Raw genomic sequence first — 19,037 nt, 5'->3', positions numbered from 1 at the left:
CCAAATTTTGACTGGCAATAAGAATGATACCCCACACTTTGCAGACAAAACACTACAATAGTTAAACATGCTGACCTCAAGTGAAACCTGAAGTCAGGAATACGCCCAACCCCTTCCAAGTGCAAATGACCCTCCAACTCATTCCATTTATTTAGAGGCTCTAAACAAATCCTCCGACTTCAAAGCCTTTTGTTTGGAGGGGACTGGCCAAAAATTACATACAAGAGCAAAAGATTCCATACCATAACTTTATTTGCTGTTGCTCTGAAAGTTATCAGTAACTAATTCTAAATGACAAAAAAGCTCACTGAGATGGGGCCACATGACAATCAAACTTCCACACTACCAGGCCTGTCCATTCTTATTTTCTCTTCATGCATTTATTTCTCCAACAGTGATCCATACATAAAAAAGCAGCATTTGTCGCGAATGATCAAAGCAGTTTACAATATCATCACAAGGCACATGACCTGAAAAAGAATCAGTGTTTTTAAACATTTCTCCTGCTTGTGGCTAATTTCCCTGTTTACAAATCCAGTGAGAGAGTGGTTGACTTTCACTCAGATGTGAAGTTTATTTATATTTCTATTCCATTCTTCCATAGCGCCTCCTTGTAACGAAATCATTAATCCAAAAACTTAAAGAAAGGAATTTACTAGTACCATCTTTCATCTTGTCCCTGTTCACAACACTCATGAAGTGACTCCACTAGTACCGTTTTTTGACGAACAAACAATGTTATTGTCGTCCGTGTTCCTGACCTATTGTGGGTGCTGTTTGTTGAAGGGTGCACGGGCATGCCCTCTTGTAAACAATGTTTCATTTCTTGTAAACAACGGCTGTTTTCCAATACTTGACTTGGGCTCCGTCTGAGGCTTCAACTGTTTTTTTACTTCCTGACTTTGAGGTTGTAAGCGCAAGAGTAAGTCTGATACAGTGGAACGTCGCTATACCGAACACCGCTATACCGAACATTCGGCTGTACAAAACATCGTCCTTGGCTCCTAATATTTTGTGCACAAAATATACCAACATTATGCAGTTGCAAATCAACCAAGATTCGCCACAGCATGCATCAGAGATTGATCCTGAGCGGTAGCTTCACGACTTTTAGGACAAACTAAATATCAATTTTGTAACTCAAGATACAATAAAAAAACAAAAACAATTTCTAGAAACCTCAAATGCAACCGCAAAACAACGAAAACAGCGAATCATAGTATTACAAGAGGGTGCACTTCAGTTAGACAAGAGAGGGTGCTATTCAACATGGCAACGAAACGTTCGGCAGTTAATTTCACTATACCGAACGACCCCTGTACCGAACATTTAGCATGGATCCCGTCGTGTTCGTTATAGCGGCGTTCCACTGTAGTGCCACAAAACATCAAGTAAGATGCAAAAGAGCCAAACATTACAGTACTTTAATTTAAGTTAAACCTCCAGGCCCACAATCGAGGATCGGTTTCCCACACGAAGTCTGAGACGGAGATGAAGTTGAGTATTGGAAAACGGCCAATGTTGCATTTTTGCTTCATATACTGTATGGACAAGCGCATTAAATTTAATTAAGTTAATCTGCATACATGTACGTACCTCCTCCTGCTGCACCATAGAAGCTAGGCACTGTGCCAACGTGCTACACAGACTCTTGGATGCATCTGTCAGGCTGGCTAGTTGCCGCTGAACTTCGGGTAGGCTCTCTACAGATAAAACAACAAAATGAGCACAAAGACGAAGAGATATCGGTGCCATGGTCAAACATATCCCTGGGACAGCTCGGTAGTTTCTGGTCGTAGAAAAGATCTGTTTATTATGAAAGTAGGGGCATTTTATCACAACCAGACAGGAAACATGCTTAGGTCACTGGTTGACTAGTTTAACGATTTCAGTTACGGCTGTGGGGCATCATTTTTCTGACCAAATGAGAACTGAAATTTGGAGTAGGTTTATCACAGGTTCAAAAAGCCCTATATTTTGTTGTCCCCAAATAATGAATCAGACATTTCCAGGTATGCAGCCAACAGAGATGCGTACATTCTTCAGAAAGAGCAATTGCATTGAAAATTTGAATACATATTTGTCAACAATATCATCCACTGCCTCATACTTTGTCTCTATTGAATCAAGTAACTGTTTCTGATTTGGCATTTATGCAGGCCATCTTAACTCCCAGTTCTTCTTCCAACAGTTTGAGGATTGAAGATTGCCAGGGTTTAACATGTTCCGGGGTTTAACATGGTTATTACTTTGACGTCAGCAAGACATTTCTGGTTTCGGGGTCACTTCAACATACCCTGTGAGGAGGGAAGCTGTGTTCAGTTAGCATGAGCACTGGTTTCACTTACCGAGATACTCCAAAGCTGAAGCCTGGTCGTCAGTTTTCCTGCTCAGACAAGTTTCCACAAGTTTCTGAAAGCTCTCGGCTGACTGCTCCAACGACCTCTGCCGTGCCTGTGCAGTCTGTCGGAGATGAAACAACACTTCACAATTACCAGAAGAGGATCATATTTCCCTTGGCCTTCAGCCTTGAAAGATAAGACCCTCTTCTAGTCACTCACTGGCCCTCTCAGAGCATAGAAGTGCACTAGTGACTTCACTGTCAGTCCGTATCTGAATATACTGCTTGTACATGAATATTCTATTTGTTTGTCTTAATTAAAATATTAAACTGATATTACAAAAGTACTTTTAGGGAATCAGCAACTGAGACTAGGGGAAGGAAGTCCTCGCTGATTTCATCATAGTCGTCATCTACCGTCCTGGCCGTAGTGTAGTAGTCACTGTAAGCCCGATGGTCCTCCAGGGCAGTCAGCCAGTCCTGACAAAAACAAAGAAATAGGGAGTCTGGAGGACGACTTAAAACCCCAGCAAAAATGTTTCAACGTTTGCTTTCTTGGACCAGGGATTTGTGATGGTAAATTTTTCAAACCATTTTCTTTATGAAAAGAAGAAGAAAAGTCTTCATAAAATCCTTCCAAACTTTTCTTTAAAATTTTTTACAACAGATTGTATACAAAAGTCTTATCTGTGATTAAACTAAGATGCACTTGTACCCAGTTGATCTATGTTACAATCACAGCAGTCTAATTCAATTCTGAAAAGTACCTTCCGGACTGAATAACTTTCATGAAATATGTCATAGCCTCTTGCACAACTTTACGCTATAGAAAATGGCATAAGTGAAGTTATAACACACCTCTTCCTGGTTCTTTATCCTGGTTGGCTGAAATACAGTCACATGTGGTTCACTAATATGGGCTAGTGCATGAATTTGGCATCAGCATAACTCGACACACGCCTAGACATTGCACGCGCATCACTTCCAGAGACTAGTGCCCAGTCAGGCACTAGTATTGAAAATGGTTGACTGGTTATTGCTCCCTCTGGAGGTTGCTATGGCTATTGTTGAATTGACAGTTGTACACAGCAACTAAAAATTAGAGTGTGTCTATGAAAACTAAATTTTTGAATTGGTATTGGGTGAAATGTTGAATTTAAACAGTTAAAAACCCTGGAAGAATTCTTTTCCTTGTTGAGTATAGCAACTCAAAATTAGACTGCGTCAAGGGACACTAAAATGAACCTTTAATTCTTTGGCAATTGTTGAAGTCCTATTGAAAGTTGAAGTAAAACAGTTAAAACTCTGAAGAAATATTTTTGTAGTTTGAGGTCTGTTATAAAACATATGGACTGGCCAAATTCGGTCACTAGTGCACGCCCACGCCCACTGGGGTCTGTGACCAGGACGGCCTTTGGCCTCGGGAAATAGGACCCTCTTCTGGTCACTCACAGTCCCTTGCAGATATAGACGTGCATGAGTGACCTCAATGTCAGTCCATATGTGTATACTATGACATTATGAACAGTTCTGGGAAATTGGTTGCTGGATTTAGTCTGATCTAGGTCTCAGACATGGACTGTGATTCAAGTACAACTCGAGCTCTACCAACTAGATAAGCTCACACACGAGTTTTTGAGACATGCTCACCTCCCTGGAGAATTTGGAGGTGTCAGAATCCAGGATCCAGGTATGCAAGGAGTTGTTAGAGTACTGAACTGTGAAGATGTTGGAGTTGGTGGGACTAGGCTGCAAGGGGAATTTGTCAAACATAAAGAAACTGTTACATTACATTTTAAATATTACCCACTCTTTGGCAGGTAAACTTGATTTTCGAAAAAAAAAAAGGCAAGAGAATTTTTAAAAAACTATGTCAAATACTGACTGACTCCTTTGAGTCATCTGTGCACAGTATATAGCCACCATTTAATTGCTATGACTTCATCTTTAGTAGACCATATTCTGATGCAATAAGCCTTTTGCCAGTTAAATTTCAACAAAATCTGGTACACTGAGTTATCTGATTGCACATAAACATAAAATTTAAATTCTTCAGACTAAAGACACTGTTGCTGTATCTTGTGATTCGGGGGCAAGTTTTTGCATAGCGCCTACCATCTCTGGAATGGACTGGTTCCTTTATGCCCTTCTATCCATTGAAAAGAGTGTACTGGTGCAAGGCGTCTCTTACTCAACGAAGCAAAAGCTTGCCCCAAATCACGAGGTATAGCAACAGTGTCTTTAGGATAGAGAATTCAAATTCTTATGCTCTCGTGAATTAAAAAACTCAGTGAACCAGATTTTATTCAAATAAAAGAAAAACAAAAATGAAAGATTTATTGAAGAGAGGTGTTGGTTTCACCAGCTGGTATAGTGTGGTGTATCAAGGTTATTGGGTCCAGGAGGAGAAACTTGACTTTTCTCTAAATATACCTATCCATATCATTTCACCAGTAAAAGAATCCTCATCTCCCACCCCCTCCAAAAAAAAGTTGGTAGTACTTTGAATTCCTTAAAAAATGATGCCCCCTTCCTCGCCCCTACGGATTACACCTCCCCCACTGATAACAACTGTCTGCATACAGCCAGCCAAGTAATGTACAACACATGGTCTACCTCAAAAGGCCTACCAGCCATTACCTGTGTGTGTAGAAAAACAATGGAAACCGCAGATATGTGACGTGGGATAAACTCGATAATTGCACCCATTAGCCCTGGAGCACAAATACTACCAAGCTCTCTGCCAATGTACCAATGATGTCGGGGGTTTGTTTGCAAGTACAACTTTTAATGGAAGCGAGAGGGAGACAAGTTGAAGCAAATGATGATGTCACAAAGAGTGACATCATCAGCACACATACTCCTGATGGTCAATCTTGGTGCATGGTATTGGGGCTTTAAAGTGTACATGTTTTACTTTACTGCAGAGGAGAAGCATGCCTGTGATTAATCTACTGGAGTGTTATATTGTAAGAAATATAAAAAAACAGGATGCCATCTCCTGTGCAGCATAACACAACACCAGTAGGTGCACTAACCTTACATACCTAGTGTGGACTATTGAATAAAGATGTCCACATGATGCAGGAAGGGAAAACATTTTGTGGATTTACCCATGCCCACAGGACGCTTCCCCTTCTCTAAAAAAAAAAAGACGTTTACAGGCATTATGGAGTTAGGGTTATCTTTGGCAAAAGGAAAAGAAACAGTCGTGGAAACCTTTGACAATGTCCCAGCTCAAGAAAAATGAGTCTTTTCACTGAATTTCTTAACTGCGTGAAAACAGAAAAATGTCCACACTAGGTATGTAACGTAAGTAGTTTGTTCCTGTATGTATAAGCACTGAAACTTTGAGACTTTATCCAAAGTGCTTTTCAAAAAAATTTCTGTGACGCAGTGTGTATTGCGTGTTAATAAATGGCAGTCTTAAACGTGCTCCAACAATGTTACCATCAAACTGGTCTGTTCAAGGCCACCCCTCATACCAACTAGCAGAAAATAACCCCAGTACACTGTTTTTGCTGGAATCAATCCTGTCTTTGATTTCCTGTAAATGTTGAGTGCCTCGCACAACGGGTGTATGCCAAGGATTGTTTCGGGGGGGGGGCGCAAAGCATTTTTTCAATGGGAACAAATTTCCAGGGAGGGGTTAAACGACTTGAGGCAGAAGGGGGTCAATTCTGAAGTAATTTCAAGTCAATGGGGGATCTCCTTTCATCTTCCCCTTTTTTCCCAAGGGAAGGCACAAGCATCCCTTCTTCTCCCCGATGTGACAGTCATGCTTGGCACTGGTATTACAAAATAGTTGATCTAAAGGTAAAGGGGCCTGCAATTAAGCCAATTGATCTCTCCAACAGAGCATGAGCAAAACGAAGCACATTGCAAGTCATCTGAGACTGTCGCCATGGCTGAGTTTGGGCGGCTTGTTCTTGTATGTTCATGAATAGATCGGTTTATGAGTCAGCTGCTCAAACGCTGGGAACATACAACTGGTTGTTGCTGGTAGTTAGTAGCTAGCAACATGCAAGATGGCGGCGTCCATGTATGTTATTTGAGAGTTAATGTTTAGATAATTGGGATGAATTTTTTATTTAAATAGGAACATTCATTTCTGTGTTATGAAAATAATTAATGTCAATTTTGCAAAACTTCCAATTGTCTCTGGCTTTGTGAGCCATCTCTCTACTTTTTGCAGCTGTTCAAAAATCAAAATGTCACGAGATTTTCTGTGTGTTCCTGTAAAACCCTGACGAGGAGGTGGTGTGTGATCCTGTTCCAAGAACAGTGTTCTTGAGTTGTGTTCCCGCTGTTCGAGCGCGAGAACAAGAAACCTGCGTCAAGAACAGACCACCATAACTCGACCCATGTATGTACAAAATCTGCCATGATTAGCATGGCTTTTATACCAGGTGGTTTTTATCCTGAATAACCTTTCCCCCTTAAGATTAGCACCCTTCTTTTGACCTCATTGTCAGTCTGCATAGCGTGCTTTACAGTTCAGGAATGGAACTGATAGATCAATAACCTCTGATACGAGATACGCAACATACATGTATCTATGTGTACAGGTCCATGCACGTAAAATACATAAAAAGCAAACTTAACCAGTCACTCTCAGCAACTTATGTTTATTTTGAGTGTGTAACCTTCGTATCTTGGTTGAACAGCATTGACTGCATTCCCATGATTTGAAATGTTTAGTGTTTCCTCCTTTACTTCTGATGACTTAGACTGGCTTTTTTTATCCAAACCGCATTACTGACAACATGCCATACAAGGCCTGCCTTTGTAAAAGAAATTCATTCGAATGGCTCATAGCATGACTCGGATGTTATGGACCACTAGACTGCAAACAACACGTTATATAATCATTCAATGAAATACTGTAATGCAGGCCTCATGACAGAAATACCAACAAAATAACAGGTGGTCTTAACACCTGTAATTGGGGAGTCGGGTTGGCACAGTGGTTCTTTCCTCGCCTTCCACCTCTGCGGTCAGGAATCGATTCCCGGCTCGGTCAACATGTGGATTGGGTTTTCAGTCCCAAACTGATTCCATGGGTTTTACCCAGAATATTCCTCTGGGGTTTTCCTCCCGCCTCTGAAACTGTCACTGCTTCTCATTGTCTCCTCTCTTCACGTTTCTTCAGGCTTGTGAGTACAGTGCCTAGGGCACTTTTGAGGAATCCTTGGTGTCATTAACAGAAATAAATAATAATAACACTTTTGCAAATGAATGTAGTTGGGACTGATGGGACAAATGGAAACAACTTGAATGTTCACCTTAAATTCGGCATGATCAAGGTACCTGAATCCTACACGCTTAATGCCCGCCACAGCATCATCTCTGAAGGAAACAACACACAAACAAACAAAACTGCAATGACAGACCAATGATTAGTTTGAAAAATCTCGAAGAATCATGCTCAAATGTTGTGTCGGTGAGATTTGTGTCGGTGAGATTTCAACCTTTAATTAGTATGAATTGTGCAAAACATGAAAAGCACGAGAGTACAGTGCGATGTCTAATTTTGGCCTGTGCAATTGTGCAGCCACACCAACATACCTGTGCCTGTACAAGAGTGCTCAAAAATAATTTTTTTCTCTCTAATCAGCCAGACTACCCCAGTGTTTTATTAAAAGATGTATTTTGCATCGGTAATATGCCAATTTTAATAACAAATTTTGCCTTTACACCAATGTATATAAAATACTCGGTGTTTGTCCGAGAGCTGGCGAAAAAAAACATTCACAATCACGGACTGGCCAGCCGACCCTGGCAAGTTTGGTGGCCGAGTGGTTAAGATCTCTGCACGAGTAAGCAGGTGGTCATGGGTTCGGGTCCCACCCAAGTAAACTTGTGAATGTTTTTGCATGCTCTTGGACGAACACTGAGCATCCAGTGTTACATACCAGTATACATGTCGGTGTAAGGGCAAAAACCTGTTCTTAAATTAGTTCCGCCTTGGTTCACAACCTGCGGACAGACTGTTTTCTTCTCTCTTTTTTGTTCTTTTTCACATGTTCATTCAACAGTTCTGTATGCCAATAGCAAGAATGCAACTCCATGGCAGGGCGTGTGTCCGAGCAACTGTGGATACATTTGAGCGAGAGGCATGCACAACATCAGTTTGGAGTGCTTCAAATCTTAGAGTCAGGCCCATCAAAAACTCACAAATCAAATCTCATAAAGTACATAAACATGGAATACCAAAATGGCACCTGCAAATGGAAAGGGTTTATTAAAACAAGCTAAAGACTACCTTTTTCTGTAGTACGTTAGTATACCTCTATCTAGAACCACCCAGTACTTTCTCAGGCCACGTGTAAATTTGCTCTGAAATACATACAAAGAAAAATGTCATCAAAGGTACAAAAAACCTTTCCCATCAAGTGAATCTTTGTCCTTCCATGTTTAATGCAGCAAAACAAAACAGTGATTAGGTTGTACACTGTTGGATTTAGTAGTCAGGACAATTGGCAGGTTACACAAATGTACATGTATGACAGCTCATGTAATACTGAGACAAGGGATGCATAGGTACAATGCAACAAAATCCAGTGTTGCTTTGGTTGCACTTTGTTGCATTTGGGAGCATTTCCCAGCTTTGTTGGACTTTGATCTGTTGCATTTGCGCAGATGTTAACCCCTTCTCGGCGGGAATTTCTTTCCGAAGTCGACTCGAAGAATTCCAGCCTCGCTTGGCCACGAAGGCCACCTACCAAACTGCAAATTCTCGGTTTGTGGCCCACCGTGCTCTGCACGCTTTGAATTACACGGTGAAAAGGCTGATTGTTCCGTGGCATGCGGCTCTACTCAAGCTTCCACATTCCTGTTGCCTCTTTTCAAAGTGGGGACTATTGTGAAGCTGGTGATTATGATGCAAATTCGGCCTTTTCATTTCTGGGCTACACACAAAGACCAATTACCATATACACAAGAGCCAGGGTCTGCCTTCTTTCACCATGTTTGCTCAAGCGTGGGCCAAGAATAATAGCTGAAAAAAGCGGGCTGAGGATCTCAATTTTTACGGCGTGTCTTAATGCATCCCAGCGTGAAGGGGTAAAGAAAATAATGAGCAACATTTACTCACTTAAGTGTTCACTTTTCGAATTCATTCTAAGGTACATTTTCATAAGTTTTTCTATTTTGGGGTATCGCACTCTTAGACGTCATGATGAATTTAGATACTTTGCAGGTATGGACAATGACAACTCCTATCGGGCAAGAAGGCGTGTAATTAAAAATCAAACTTCACCAATTAAATTGTGAGTCATTTCTTCCAGTTGGGTGAAATGTTCAGGAACAATTAGTCAGTGGTGAAGACGATTCCATCACAAGTCCTCTTACAGGTCCAGGCACAAGTCCTATCACATGGCCAGTCATCACAAAGTTAGTGTCAAAATTAGCACAAAATATTAGTGGTCAAATTCCTGGAGGCCCGGCACATAGAAAAAGTGCACTGCAACAGTATCGGAAAAGTAATCGACAAGGATTCTGCTCCCTCCCTTGGGCTCTTTGGCGTGAAAACTGGATAACTTGTGATGTCAACAACACTACAGGCTAATTCCCCAAGAACATCAAGAACATGCCATTACTGCAGCAGCACTGCACTCGCACATGTTCCGAAACTTCAGGCATATTGGCATGTCGCAACAAAGTTTTGGTCAAAGGGTCATTTAAAGGCTGGCTCATACTTCAGGCATATGTGAAAAGCGAAGAAAATTTGATTTTCAAGTGTGCGTTTACAATTTGGCAGCACGAAGGTTTGATCTGACAATTTTTGGGTTCATTTTCACGTTAATTCACAGTGAAATCCAGCCTTGATAAGTACGAACGACCTGTATGCAAGCATGGACCAATCACAGTAATGGCTTCCAATTTTGGTCACTGGTTTTATAGGCTAATGCTAATATTTTTAAGCAATGATTTTGAAAACAGTTAAAATGTTACAATGCACTCACCCTTAGCAGCGAACCTTCGATTTTATCCACACTATGCACAACCTATTAAAACAAACCAACAATTTGATCTTGTATCGGTCAGGCTTCTACAATGCAAATGTACTTGTATGGTTTTAAGGCTTACAGCTTGTTTAGAAGAGGTTCAGTCAAACACTGAGTCATCCGCTCAAACTAGGAGTATGGCGAGGATGAGACAGGCTTGTGGGAAGTCTTTCAACTGGGCTAAAATGCACGCGCACTGTGCACATGCAAAGACTATATTTTGATAGAAATCGGTTGTACATACTTGGTGCACTCTGTGTGAAGTGTGCAAAACCCTGTGTGCACAATGTGCTTTCCCACCAAAATGGTGTCGTTGCTATGTAAAAATGTAACAAACTGTTCCTCTACAGAGCACAACATATGCGTGGATTTCTTTCACGAGGGAATCATAACAAAGAACAGCTCTAGAGAATGCTTGTAAAGCTTACTGAGAAAACAGAAATATTGGTCTAAAATTTTGCCTGTTACCTTGACAGGTTTGATGTTCAGCAACTGTTTCATGTGCTGCGACTGGGCGAGGTCGATAGGGGTGTGTCCCTTTTTGTTTGGGAGGCGGGCATTGGCTCCGTGCTGCAGTAACAGCATGGCCACGTCCCGCTGGTCGCGGTAGCTTGCACAGTGAAGGGGAGTGTTTCCTGTCACGTCAATGCAGTTGATGTTGGGTGGGCGGGGACCAAACAACTGTGAAAATGTAAGATAGGACCAGTTTCCAAAGGGTAGCAATAATGAATCTTTTGCAGACAATTTTTCTCTTAAACTTCATACTCTGCTTCATTCTCTAAGAACTATACCATTCCATATAATTATTGAAAACGGCAGATTTGCATCCATTCAGAATTGTCTGTGCTTTCCTGGACAACTAATCCTAATGCCCAAAGGTGTATGTAAAATCTGGTTGAAATCAGAGGATTTGGGACTGTTAGGACTAAAGATGCTGATGCTGTGATTGGCTTTTCACGTCAAATTGTCAACCCAAACATGACTCACTGAAAACATTTCTAAGAAACGGTTTTTCACTGGCATGTTAGGTACTTCTATAATAAATCACTGAAGAAAAAGAAAACTCAGCTAAAAACATATTCAGCATGTAAAAACCTTGGTAATACTGAGGTTTTCTTCCAGGTATGACTGCACAGTTTTGCTCATGAATATGGAAATGTTCAAACCCATCCACCAAGTTCCTCCACTTCTCAAATCCTATTAACAACTTTATGTCAACTGCCAATGACCCACTCTGCCATCTGAAATCCCCTTAAATCTAGTAGAGTGAGGTTAAGCACTGGACTATTAACCACAGCCCCAGATATAATTATTAATGCAATCAGTGGATCCACCAATAATCAGCTCTTATCTACTGACCAATGACTGGACATGGTCCAACAGGCCTTCTGCTGATGCAGCCAGGAGCTGTTGCTCTAGCTTTAACCTCTGAGCCTGCTCAGTTGCTGTGAAGAAAACAGGAGGGGAACAAATCAATGCTGTACAGAACTTCACAAATGAGTCCAGAGGAAAAGTCACATTTGAGCACAGAAGCGAACAGAACAAAATAGGTTATTTGCAGAATCTTTCGGCAAAGTAACTTGTAAACTAATTTTCAGATGACAGGAAGCACAAAACCCTAAACTTCATGGAGTTGAGCCCTAAACCAAAGTCTCAGCTGTCCTAATGGGACTGAGTTTGGAAGCAGTGAGCTATGCTATGATAAAGTGTCCTGCTTGTGGACAGAATCTTGGTTTGTTTGGTTGTTTGTTTAACTAATAATGTATACATCTCTTAACTAGTGAATTTCGTCCATGCAGAAAACATCTGTAGTGTTTCTTTCTGCCCAAAACCTCCCAATAGGGGAATTTTTGGAAGAGAGATTATGTTACACTGAACTGACCAATCAGCATCTTCTGAACTTCGTCACCATGGGTGATATCCCGAGCCATATGCCCCTCTCCATTGACAATGGTGACATCTGCTCCATACTGAATGAGCAGGGCGACAAGTTCCTGTAAAGTATTGGAGCAATACGACCTTGTTCAGTTTTAATCTTTTACCTTAATCAAAAGTTGGAAGCGAGCAACTGAGTGGGTATTTGTTGGGATGGGGGAAGTGGTAGGCTGGATGGGTGAAATTGAGTTGGGTGGATGGGTGACATTTGGGTTGGGCTGATGGGTGATATTTGGGTTGAGTTGGATGGATGAAAGTGGGTCAGGTGGATGGGTGAAAGTGGGTTGGATAGGCAGGTTGGATGGATTTAGATAGGATTATGTGCTATAATTGAATTGAGTTTGAATTTGAGTTGTGGGAGCCTGTCACAGACCTTTTTATTCACATTCTTTTTTCCCTCTTACCTTGTGGAAAATGGTTGAATCTAAGTTAATTTTACTTTACCCCAGAGAAAATGGTTAATTCCAAAGTTTTTTCAACAGTAGTATTTCACTCGGTTTTACATCTGATTTCCTATTGACCAGGAGTGTTCCTTAATTACTCTCACCTATTTTTCACATATCTGACATAGTCCCTTTACAAGTGTTTGGCAGGCAGGTGCGCAACAAAACGAAGTGTTTAGCAGGTATGCAATTGAAGTAGAATAAAGCTAGCAGCGTGAGTTAGGCTGCGCCTCCAGTCGTTGTTTCTTTATTTTATTGTTGCCAGTGAGTTAACAGTAAATGGTGTTACATTAAAGGTAATGTGCAGCTTGTATGAGGTGACCCTCATAGTCGTTGAGGCAAGTAGTTTGGGAGGATTTGAGTAGTATGCTTGAGCTACAGCGAGAGAGAGGACCATGCTCAGGGAGTAACCATTCTGCTAAATTTTCATGGTCCATGCTTCAGCTAACGCAGTTCAGGTGTTGAAAGATACTTGGTTTTAAACTAACATGACGAAAGTCGTCAAGGCGGACACCACCACACACCAGCTTTGGCGTAGCCAAGTTCTTTGGCATATTGCAAAAGTGGCACCGGAACCCAACCTGCAAGAAGTTTTGCCTGAGGAAAACTCGTAAGTGTAATTTTGTTATTATCTTATTTCATTCATCATGTAAAGTTGACTGTTGGGACATTGAAGCTATACAAATGTGTTTCTGAGCTCAAAGTGAATGGATCAGCACGCTTATATGATGAATATATTGTATTTAAATCATGTAGATGTGACATGGCTAAACCTGGGGATTTATGTTCTGCGCCTCCTAGATGGCCAGATATCCCTGGTGACTGTAGAAGTGACATGACTGAATCTCGGAATGATGGTGCTGCGGCCCAGACCGAACTATAACCTGGCAGTTGATTGGGCGTTCCATCACAAAATGGGCCGTTCGTCATGTTCGTGACCAGGCGGTCACACATCAGTAGCCATTAACAGTGGTTGCAGTATCAAATTTATATATTTTTGAGGAAGGGTTCTCTTGGATCCTTTTATTCAACATTCATTTAACTCGGATTTAAAGTGATTTGTAAATTTTCTGTTTTATTTTATCTCTTGACGACATCCAACAAAGAAAAAAAGAAAACCAAGGGAATTTAGGTATTAATTAATCAAGGAATCCTTTTGTATTTATTATTGGATTCGTCCCTCTCTGCAGAGAAATATCAAATGTAAAATTATCGATATTTTTGAAAAAAAATGTGTAAATATTATAGATACCAAAAGAAACTCGAGTTCTTCTGAGTTTTCTCTGGGTTTATTTGGCTCGGGATTGACAGGGGGGGTGCTATCATAATATCAGTGGATAGCGCTGGTCGTGAAGACCCCATGCGGACTTTCAAAGGCATGTGCCCACTTTCTGAAAAAAAGTTCCGGAAGAATTTGGGTTAATGTAACTTGTCACAAAATATTCAGGAACTTTACAGGAACCAAGAGCAAAATTAAGGTTGAACAAGTGTTCACATTAGTTCCCCTTTTTCTTTATGAAGAAAAACAAGGAACAGTCCACACAGGGTACAAGGCATGTAAAACCAGTGAGAGTTTGGTGGGTGTAAGTTAGTCGATGGACTTGGTGGTCGGAAATGGGATGAAGTCTGCATGGGGATAGGGGCAGTGCAGACAAAGGATGGACGGAGGAGTAGATAAGTAGGAATAACATGGCGATTGGGGCTGGACAGTGAAGAGGTTCACTTGGGTTGGGGAAGGGGGCATCAAACCTACATGTCTCCCAGTAAATGCTGCTCGGTGGAGTGGAGTGTCTCCGCTGTTGTTGACGATGTTAACATCAGCATTGTAGCTTAGCAGTAGGGTGGCTACCTCCACGTGTCCAAAGTAAGCTGCCAGGTGGAGCGGGCTCCAGCCTAGGTTGGCCTTACTCGTACCTGGTCAATTGGCAATCGTGTACAGGTTTTCACAAGGAGAATAAAATAAATGCCATGACGGAATGAGGCCGAGTCAGTGTGAATAAGTGAATAATAAAACATTCAACTCTCCATTCAATGGAATATTCGAGCATTCGATTGGGCAAAATTCCCACAAAAACAGAAACAAAACATTAAGTATTTAAAAAAAAAACCTGAAGGTAAGTAATTTTTGGCCTTAGTGCTGAAATGTATTCAGCTGCCTTCACATTTCTTTTTGACACTTTGAGTTATGTTATATTACATTGAGTGCAATAAAAACACGAACTCCAAGTGGAGCCATGGGATACCAGTTTCCAAAACATTTTCTGGGAGCAGAAAGAACAGGCAGATATTTTAATCCCAGATCAAACCATGCCTGGAATTACAAGAGCTTCCAGTGTTGCCTATACACATGTATTCACTGTACACTTGTTACACTGTCCACTCTTCATATGCCAGGGTGACTATCAACAGCTTTAAAATGATGAATCACTATACTTTACATTAAAAAAACTGCAATAGAGTAAGTGTGCAACTCTGACCTTTGCAATTGATATTGAGTTGAATGGCATCCTCACTGTTCCACTCAAGAAGTTGTTCAACGGTCTGGCAGTCGCCGTGCCTGGATGCATAGAGAAGTCTCTCTTCGTGTGTTGAGAAAGCCAAAGGACTGTTGGGTTCACTGTTGGAGTCTGATGTACTGTCATTTCTTGCCATTGTCTTAAGAATGAAACAGATCAGCAAACTCAGCTACATGAATTGTTTAACCAAATTAAGTGAGGCCCAGAAAAACAACAAAATATATCCTATAGAAGCCTTTAATTTTTTTGTCAAGATGGCCTGCTGTCTGTATTTAAGATTTCCATCACTTACTAATTTATTTTGACTGGTTCACAGTCCCGTAATGGTCAAAGGTGGAGAGAACCCAACAGTGCAATGCATCCCCTCCCCTCTGCACCATAAAAAAAGATAATTTTGGGGCTTATTTTATTTCCCTTTCATCCAATAAACATGTAAAAAGCCCCAAACATGTGACCTCACCCTCATCATCACAATGAAAATTTACAAGGTACTTAAAAACATCTAACTTTTTTTATCCAACCTAAACAGTTCGCTTTCCCCCTCCATCCTGAAAATTTGAGTCTTTATCTCGCTTTTGATGATTTAGATGTTGTATTGGTACAGGAACTGAGCATGTGCAGTAAATCTTCCCCGGCGTTGATTTCATGCTTACATACCATTGCAAATTCAAATTCATGAGATAGAATTAAGATTTTGTGTCATTTTGGACCTTTTCCCTTAACAAATCTTCCAGAATCACAAACTGCATAAAAAAATTGAAATATTTTGAAATTGAATATAGAAAATTTATTGATTTAAAACGTATTTAAAGGGAGATATTGGGACTTTGGGGGGGCAGGAGAAATCCAATTACAATGCCATAGCATGGCCTGGACTGAATTGGATTCAGCAATCATGTGTTAGTATGGCCAACTTACTACCCACTCACTACCAGTATGGGAATTCAGCAATTAGTGGTATCGGTTTCATGCTGGCTGTTTAACAAAAGATTATGTGCGACCTGATGATGGCAAAGCTATACACTCTGACTTTTCAGAGGAATTTATTATTTTTCTTTTTCATCACATACAAGACGGGCATAGGAAAGGCAAAAGTGATAACAATCACTCTGGCCAAAGACCTGCTACTCCTCATCAAGTTGTGTACAAAGTAAATAAATATAAATAAAACTAAAAAAAATTTAAAGTATTTGAAGCCACAAATTAGAACTTAATAAATACTTTAATATAACAAGAAAAAGAATTACTGGAAATGAATCAACGTGGAAATGAATATAGATAACATAAATAAGAAATAAATAAAGATAAATTAATTGAATAAGAAACTGAATAACTTGAATGAATAAGCAATTGATAAAGACACAAATAAATTAAGACACAATAAATTAAAAAAATGCATGTGTAAGAGATCAGCAGTTAGGTGTACAATAAAAGAAATGAGACTGTAAAGGATAATCGGCAAAGAGGAGGCTTAAATATTACTTAAAAAGAAGACCTGCTGCTCCTTATCAAGGTATGGATGAATGAGAATAAATAAAAATATTACAACATATGAACATTTAAATATAAAAGAAATGAACTCACTGGAAATGAATATAAGTGGACATGGTGGAAAGGAATAAAAATGATGTAAGAAATTGAATGAATTTGTACGTGAATAAACAGTCAGTAAAAGACACAATAACTAAATACAAAAATAATACACGTACATGTATAAGATAATATTCAATATGTATTATACACATGTACATGTATATGACAAATCTGAAAAAAGTAAAAGATAATTGGCAGAGAGGAGGCTTAATTATTAGTTTTACTTAAAAAAGAACCAAGTACATGCAGTTTTTGTTGTTAGTTCTGCATTTTTCACCTCTTTTTCCCCTCAAGGTGAAAATAAATCTGGCAGTTACATGTACCAAAGAGTAGAGGGCATGGAGGGTGGGGCTACCCCTGGAACTCTGTGGTTTTTACTCCGCCAGAGTTTGGTGGAAAATGAACCCCAGAAACAAGGCCTATGGCCCATTATGCCCGTATTACCTTGAAAGCATGAATAGTGGAGAAAAAAGCATCTGGGAAGAATTGCATATAACTACATAGACGCGACTATTTTTTCCCTACAGCTGTCAATTAGCCATTTGAAAGCAACAACATGACCTAATTTATCAAATTTAGCAGGGAAAATATTGAAGTAAGCCTATTCTCGTGGTCAGTGTGATGGCACTATGGACTTTTGATTATAATGAACAAAGAAATTGACTGTCAGAGCGAGATTTGAACCTGCGGCCTTTGGAATACCGTACCAGTGCTCTACCAACTGAGCTACCCAGCCCTATGTTGGTGGTTCTTCCCATTTGTCAATATCTGTTGGGGGGGGGGTGCTAGCCAGAAGCCATTAAACCTGAAACACCATGTAGCCAGGGATCACACCCCAATTACGTGATACAACCTGGGAAGTGATGAACAGGGATCACTCAAAGAGGATATGGCTTTTTGAACATAAATCATGAAACAAACCATATAGGGAAACTGACTAGGTGCTTATGAATGAATGTGCCCAGTTAGTAGAGCACTGGTACGGTATTCCAGAGGCCGCAGGTTCAAATCTCGCTCCAGTCAACTTCTTTGTTCATCTTTCTAATCATTCATAAGCAACTTTTTCACGTATGGCAAAGGGGCAAATTTACCCTCCTTGCCATTCAATAATGTGCAGAAGTTCCCAGATGTCCAACCGTGAGAACATAGGCTTAGAGGTAGTAAACACCTATCACATCAGTCTCAACAAAGGGTTTGTAGATGCATCAAGCAGAGTCCATATAATATATATCAGTATAAATTTACACTACACATGACTCGATGAGGAGTGGCAGGTCTTTGGCCACAGTGATTGTTGTCACTTATACCTCTATATGCCCATCTTGTATGTGATGAAAAAGAATTGGCATGAATAAACAATAATACTATTATTGTTACGCCCCAACTATAACATAAGTCCCAACTATAGTTGGGACATTCCCAACTGTAGTGCTGCAATGTGTCTCACACTTGACATAATTCATATACATGTAAAATGTGGCACTTCATCTGTTCATCTAGCCCTATGACCAATGACATGACATTTGTAAACAATGACTTTGGCACATGCTGGGCACATCATGCACACAGGACCTCTCTGCTGTAGTTGGACCGGCCCAACTGTAGCACTCTAGTTGGGACGGGCCCAACTATAGTTGGGACAGGCTCAACTATAGTTGGGACTGATGCTATAGTTGGGGCGTAACATTATCATATGAAACTCTTTCCACTTCCAGCACCTGTTTCCCAGTATTGATCTGACAAATTAGGCCCATTAAGCCCCTACCTTGATATGCTTAGGCTATCATGAGGTTCACATGCTTAGATGATGCTACATATATGTAAGTTATATCAACCATTAACCATGTCCAACTGTCATCATGGCTTGACATGATTCACGGTCATGATGCCTACCAATCACATTCGCAATGGTCAGATGGTAAATCAGCGGGAGTGATTTACGAGGAAAACATCAAGGAGCAAGATGGGCGTTTTCATGTTTGGCTCGCACTGTGGTCCCTGATCATCCATGCCATCATATGTTGATAAACGCCCTGACATGTCTGAACCTTAACCCAAACATGATTGTCGGCTTCTATTATGTTTTTAATCACATGTGACCACTGCATGTGACTTGTATTTTTTTTACGCATTGATTTATAACGCAACTCTGCTTGAGTCTGGGTTTCAGACAGACTATGCGTTGACAGCAATATTATCC

The 19,037-nt window shown here is 40.5% G+C and overlaps 1 protein-coding gene across 2 annotated transcripts; it reads right to left on the bottom strand.

Moving 5' to 3' along the window:
- Positions 1–354: 354 nt before the first annotated feature.
- LOC147795315 (oxysterol-binding protein-related protein 1-like) lies at positions 355–18,976 on the bottom strand. Of its 2 annotated transcripts, none has more exons than XM_087132083.1 (13): positions 18,731–18,976; positions 15,206–15,383; positions 14,482–14,642; positions 12,233–12,344; positions 11,710–11,795; positions 10,819–11,031; positions 10,309–10,350; positions 8,607–8,680; positions 7,627–7,690; positions 3,992–4,090; positions 2,690–2,821; positions 2,349–2,463; positions 355–1,703 (listed from the first exon to the last, which is right to left on the bottom strand). In XM_087132083.1, exons 2-13 carry the CDS (start codon positions 15,378–15,380, stop codon positions 1,435–1,437), a joined length of 1,542 nt encoding a protein of 513 aa, XP_086988209.1. In that variant the 5' UTR covers positions 15,381–15,383; positions 18,731–18,976; the 3' UTR covers positions 355–1,434. The 2 variants fall into 2 exon arrangements, with proteins under 2 accessions (XP_086988209.1, XP_086988210.1); XM_087132084.1 differs by having other exon boundaries at positions 18,603–18,737.
- Positions 18,977–19,037: the final 61 nt, after the last annotated feature.

The sequence above is a fragment of the Acanthaster planci genome, unplaced genomic scaffold (genome assembly GCF_054643075.1).
Source record: "Acanthaster planci isolate LZ-2023a unplaced genomic scaffold, COTS_SCS Contig78, whole genome shotgun sequence".
In the NCBI taxonomy this organism is placed as follows: domain Eukaryota; kingdom Metazoa; phylum Echinodermata; class Asteroidea; order Valvatida; family Acanthasteridae; genus Acanthaster; species Acanthaster planci.
Note: the sequence above shows the minus strand (reverse complement) of the source record. Positions and strands in the feature narration are given on the sequence as shown.